Raw genomic sequence first — 5,790 nt, forward strand, 5'->3', positions numbered from 1 at the left:
GGCGGAAAGAGCTTCGGTGGCACATCATCTCAATGAGTTCAACACCATCACAAATCAATTATCCTCGGTGGAAATTAATTTTGATGATGAGGTTCGCGTGTTGATCGTCTTGGCATCTTTGCCCAATAGCTGGGAAGCAGTGAGGATGGCTGTGAGTAACTCTATAAGAAAGATTAAACTAAGCTATGAAGACGTCAGGGATTTGATTCTCAGTGAAGAGGTTCGAAGAATAGATGCAGGTGAAGCCTCTTGTTCTGGTGCTGCTTTAAACCTCGAGACTCGGGGCGGAGGACAAGATAGAAACTATGGTCAAGGCAGATCAAATTCCAGAAAAGGGAGAAGCAAACTCAGATTCGGCCAACAACCTGAGTGTTGGAACTGTGGCAAGACTGGCCACTACAAGAAGAATTGCAGGGAACTGCGGAAGGAGACTGAGAATGATTATGCAAACGTAGTGACAGAAGAAGTATATGATGCCCTACTTCTATCTGTTGATAGTCCCCTTGATTCTTGGGTCTTAGACTCAGGAGTATCTTTTCATACAACAGCGATCCGAGAAATTTTCGAGAACTATGTTGGTGGAGATTTCGGGAAGGTGTATTTGGCTGACGGAACGGCGCTGGATGTTGTGGGCCTAGGCGATGTTCGCATTAGAATTCACAGTGACTCGGTATGGAAGCTGCAGAAGGTCAGGCATGTTCCGGAGCTGAAAAAGAATCTGATTTCAGTGGGACAGCTTGATGAGGAAGGGCATTCAATTCATTTCCACGGTGGAAAGTGGAAGGTCAGCAAGGGAGCTAGGATTTTAGCTCGTGGTCATAAGACAGGTACTCTCTATATGACCACGAACAGCAAGGATACAGATGTTGTTGTAGATACGACTGCTGACTCAAAACTATGGCACCTAAGGCTTGGGCACATGAGCGAGAAAGAGATGAAGGTACTTATGTCAAAAGGGAAACTACCAGGGTTAAAGTCAGTTGAGTCTAATTTGTGTGAAGGTTGCATCCTAGGGAAACAGAAGAAGGTGAGTTTCGCGGAAGTTGGCAAAGCACCTAAGCTTGGAAAGCTGGAGCTGGTACACACGGATTTGTGGGGTCCCGCACCAGTGGCATCTCTTGGAGGCTCGCGGTATTACATCACATTTATTGATGACTCAAGCAGGAAGGTATGGGTTTATTTCTTGAAAAGTAAATCTGATGTATTTGAGACTTTTAAAAAATGGAAGGCCATGGTTGAGACTGAAACGGGCTTGAATCTTAAGCGTTTGAGATCAGACAATGAAGGAGAATACGAAGATAGGGGGTTTAAACAGTTTTGCGCAGTGAATGGGATTAGAATAGAGAAAACTATCCCAAGAATGCCGCAGCAGAATGGCGTGGCTGAGTGCATGAACAAGACTCTCAATGAGCATGCCAGGAGTATGAGATTGCATGCTGGGTTACCAAAGACTTTCTGGGTTGATGCAATAAGCACTGCTGCATATCTGATAAATAGGGGGCCTTCCGTTCCCCTGAGCCATAGACTACCGGAAGAAGTCTGGAGTGGAAAAGAGGTAAATCTTTCACATCTGAAAGTTTTTGGTTGTGCTTTGTATGTCCATGTTGAGTCTGATGCTATGAGTAAACTAGATGGTAAATCTAGTAAGTGTTTTTTCATTGGATATGGAGATGAGGCATTCGGTTATCGATTTTGGGATGATCAAAATCGAAAGATTATTAGAAGTTGGAATGTGACTTTTAATGAGTGTGCTATGTATAAGGATGGGTCAAGTGCAAAACCTGAAGTTACAGAGCAGGAACCGAAGAAGTCTGAGTTTGTTAACTTAGATGAGCTTTCTGAAAGTACAGTTCAGAAAGAGAAACAATTCGTGGAGGTGGAGCTTGATGAACAGTGTTCACTCACGGATGAATATGATGACAGAGAATCTTCAAGAGACTTACAGCACCGGGAAAAGTCTTATTCTTTAGCAAGAGGCAAAGAGAAACGTGATCGAAAAGCAACAAAGAGGTATGGCTTTGATAACATGGTTTCTTTTGCTCTGACAGCTAGTAGTGGAGATCCATCATCTGTTCAAGATGGTATGCCGAAAGAGGTGGAGTCACTACGGAGAGGTAAAGCTTGGGAATCGGCAGAATTACCCAAGGGAAATAAGGCTAAAGAATGCATATGGGTCTATAGGAAGAAAGAGTCATCGGAAAAAGCTGTACGGTCGACGGGACAGATAAGGAGGCATGGTGTAATGTCTAAATCAGGTCCTATGCTCAAGTTCAAGAGGCACTTGGACTTGAGTGGCACTTGTGGAGTGTGATTGCCCTTGGGGGCTGAGGCAGAGACATCTGGAGGAGACACGTTTTGGTAGACTTGATGAGATTCAAGTCAAGATGGAGATTGTTAAGTATGACTTGAATTAAAAGTCATGGTGGGACCCAATGGTTTGTCTCCTTCTTCAAGTAGGAGAGGTTCTTGGTTCAACTGGTTTACTCCTTTACATATGGGTTTTGGAGTCCTCCTATGTGTAATTGGACTCCTTGTTTGACTTATAGTAAAAGTCCTAGACCAACATGTAAAAGGAGAGTTAAGCTTCTATATAAGGAACAAAGCACAAAGTGAATTTGTGTGTGCCAAAAACGTGAAGCACCAAAGGGAGGAGAAAAAAGAGAGAATTTGAGAGGAGGTACAAAGGCAACAAGGGTATTTTCTTCTTGGTGGTTTTTGGAGAAGCCAAAAACAAGTGATTAGAAGAAAAAGGGTGCTGCAGAGTGAGAGAAGAAAATAGAGATCAGCCGCCATCTGTTCCAACAAAAGAAGAGTTTGTACATCTGTCTTTTGTATTCTTTTTTAGGAATAATCTCTCTTGTGTGATAGTGAGATTTGGGTGTATTGGGGCTTTGGAATCTGAGTGATTTTCTTTCTACTATTTTTGTACTCCATCTTTTGATAGTGAATTTTCTCCGGGTTGTCTCCGTCAGTGGATGTAGGCTTGTTAAGCCGAACCACTTAAATCTTTGTGTCGTATGTGATTGCTTATCTTTGTTATTCCGCATTCTTCTTATTTTTCGCATCTTACGGGTCTTGGGAAATAGGATTAATTTCCTAACAAAGAGAATAACAAATAATCTAGTGTTTTCGTCTTTTTCAATTTTTATGTTCCAAGCGGCCGATGTTTTATTCTCTTATTGAATGGCACAAATAACCTAGTTTATACCAAATCTTTGTAGAAGTTATTTTTTAACTAAAATTGTATCAAAAACCACATTATTAGGCAATTTGTTATGAAGAGAGTGGCAAAGCAGTGTGTGTAAAATATATATATATATATATATATATATATATATATATGTGTGTGTGTGTGTGTGTGTGTGTGTGTGTGTGTGTGAGAAATGCTAGAGCATATACTCCAGTCTTTCTTTCATCCTCTCTTTTTAAAATCAACTATTAGACATACCTTCACTTAGATAGGTCATACAAATCTAATGGCTGATTTTTTTAAAGAAAAAAATAAAAAGTATGAAGAAGGAAGAAAGAATGACCAAGATAGATGTTGTAGCATTTCTCAAAAAGTGTTTAGGAAACAAAATTTTTTACTGTGTACATAGAAAAACACTTGCAGTGATGGAGTTAGAAAATCTCTGTGTCTTGTTTTCCTGAGCGTGTGTAAGACTCTTAAATTGTTATTACTGTAGGCATCGCTTTAGTAGCGTGCTTCACCGGCCACCAGAGAAAGAAATTGTTTGAGATTCAAGAGACAAAGCACATGGAACAATTCGATCTAGATCCAAGTTTAGTGCATGAGAGGTACCGAATTTATTTTATTATGCTATGAATTAAAAATATTTATAATATCAATATATATAGCCCCAGCACCATTCATATGCATGCATGTTTATTTTGTTTTTTTCCTTAATATTTTGGGATTGATTTAATTGTTTGTTAGTCACACAAAATTCTAAAACTCACCTAGATCGATATTGGTTCATAATATCCGAATGCATGTCATCTTATGAAGTTTGGAAAATGGAACATATTTCGACAATTCTTGCCCTCGGGCTAACAGGTTTTCTTGGGAACTAAATAACCAAAGACAACATGGGAAAATAAAATAAGACTCCAATCTCTTAATATTCAAAGCATCCTAGGAGCTAGATGCATCAATAAGTTTTTTATTTTAGATGCATCTCATTTCTCTTTGCCTTATTACTAGTACATTTATAATTTTATAGCATAAGCTACACATTCTTCTTGCAGTTATTGTAGCAGATATCCACATAATCTCCCTTCACTTTATCTTCATCTGCCACTTGATTAAAAACACACATTAGTATATATTCCATGCACACGACTAAAAATGAAACATAAAACTAAGTAGTAGTACGTTTTTCTTTCTTCTTTAACATGTACCTGAGCCTAACTTGGTGGCGGACATTGAGGCAGCACAAGCAGAGGTACAATGGTAGATGTCGTACGAGAGAGGGTGCTCGCAGTGTAGCTTGCAAAGGGCTATACAGATCTTGTAATGCTTTGGGATACATTTCTCAATGTGGCACTTATCAGCGCAGCTTTTATCACAATCGCCGGCATCTCCATCCTGCGGGGAAAGGGTAGAAGGGGTTGAAGGGGAAGGTGCAGATGAAGAAGGTTCTTGCGCACAATAGTGAGCAGCTTGTGCTGCAACCAGCACAAGCATCAATGCAAGCACCATCATCACTGAGAAACTCCTCATTCGCTTGATCTATTAGCTAGCTCGATCTCTACTATCTCTTCCTGATCACTTAGAAGTTTTCTTTGATTTAGAACTTGATCTCAAAAGATCGTAATTTATAGGCTTGAAGCTCTTTGTGATGAGTAAGTGAGCAATAAATGAATATTGAAGTTTATGGTATCCTTTGGATCCTTTTCGTAATTGATTTGTGTTGTAACCTTCTTGTCATTAATGAGATTGTGGTACCCACATTAGATTCTATTAAATCTCACATAGCCAAACATTAATTGAAGCATACTAATCTTTTTCAAAGAGCCAAAGAGGCAAATGAGCTTTCCATGTAAATAAATGAACCTCCTATTTTTTTTTTTTTTTTTTTTTTTTTTGTTGAAGGGAAACATACATACTCATTCATTGATAAAAGTCGCAAGCATAAAGCTCTTACAAATAGAGCAAAAAGCTCCGAAATAAATCATAGCCGAAGCTATAGATACAGTCATCAACAACAGACCAAATCAACCATAACAAAAGCATCCGCTAACTTATGACTAATCATTAGGTTTAAGAATCAGATCTGCATCGAACAGACACCATCTAATGCATAGGTAACGCTTATTCCTCGGCCTTAAGAGCAAAACCCTCAAGCTGATACTTATCCTCCTCAACCCGAAAGTCAGGATAAAGTTCACATCCACAACCTAAGGATTTGGACCAGTAATAACGGGCAGCAACCGGGCGCAACAAAGCAGGAGAAGAGTGCCTTATTACAAGCAAAAAGAACAACCATACAGAAAAATAAAGGGAACAACAAAACAAATGCAGGAAAAGAAATTACAACAAAGAAAACAAAATACAGGGGAACTCTAAGGAAATACAAAATAGAAAAAACAACAATATAGAGAAATAAACACGAAAAACACACAAAGCGGGTCATGGCAGCCGAAAGGAGGCCGATCGCAAGCTGGCCGAAAACCACAGTGGAAGGTGGCACAAAAAGCTTGGCGTAGGAGGGGCGCATGAAAAGACTTGACAACGAGCGGTGAGCAGCGAAGCGGGTGCGGAGGAAATCAGCGGCACACACAAACAAA

General features: G+C 39.8%; 1 protein-coding gene across 2 annotated transcripts; it reads right to left on the reverse strand.

The window, feature by feature from the left end:
- Window positions 1-3,975: 3,975 nt before the first annotated feature.
- Window positions 3,976-4,802, reverse strand: LOC132188747 (uncharacterized). 2 transcript variants are annotated; one of them, XM_059603281.1, is made up of 2 exons: window positions 4,402-4,802; window positions 3,976-4,300 (listed from the first exon to the last, which is right to left on the reverse strand). In XM_059603281.1, exons 1-2 carry the CDS (start codon window positions 4,721-4,723, stop codon window positions 4,230-4,232), a joined length of 393 nt encoding a protein of 130 aa, XP_059459264.1. In that variant the 5' UTR covers window positions 4,724-4,802; the 3' UTR covers window positions 3,976-4,229. The 2 variants fall into 2 exon arrangements, with proteins under 2 accessions (XP_059459264.1, XP_059459265.1); XM_059603282.1 differs by having other exon boundaries at window positions 3,977-4,294; window positions 4,402-4,801.
- Window positions 4,803-5,790: the final 988 nt, after the last annotated feature.

The sequence above is a fragment of the Corylus avellana genome, chromosome ca7 (assembly GCF_901000735.1).
Source record: "Corylus avellana chromosome ca7, CavTom2PMs-1.0".
Lineage (NCBI taxonomy): Eukaryota > Viridiplantae > Streptophyta > Magnoliopsida > Fagales > Betulaceae > Corylus > Corylus avellana.

Coding starts and splice junctions, on each gene's coding strand:
- LOC132188747 (XM_059603281.1), bottom strand. CDS start 4,723: ATGAGGAGTTTCTCAGTGATGATGGTGCTTGCATTGATGCTTGTGCTG. Junction 4,301..4,401: donor CGCCACCAAGTTAGGCTCAG/GTACATGTTAAA, acceptor TTTTTAATCAAG/TGGCAGATGAAGATAAAGTG.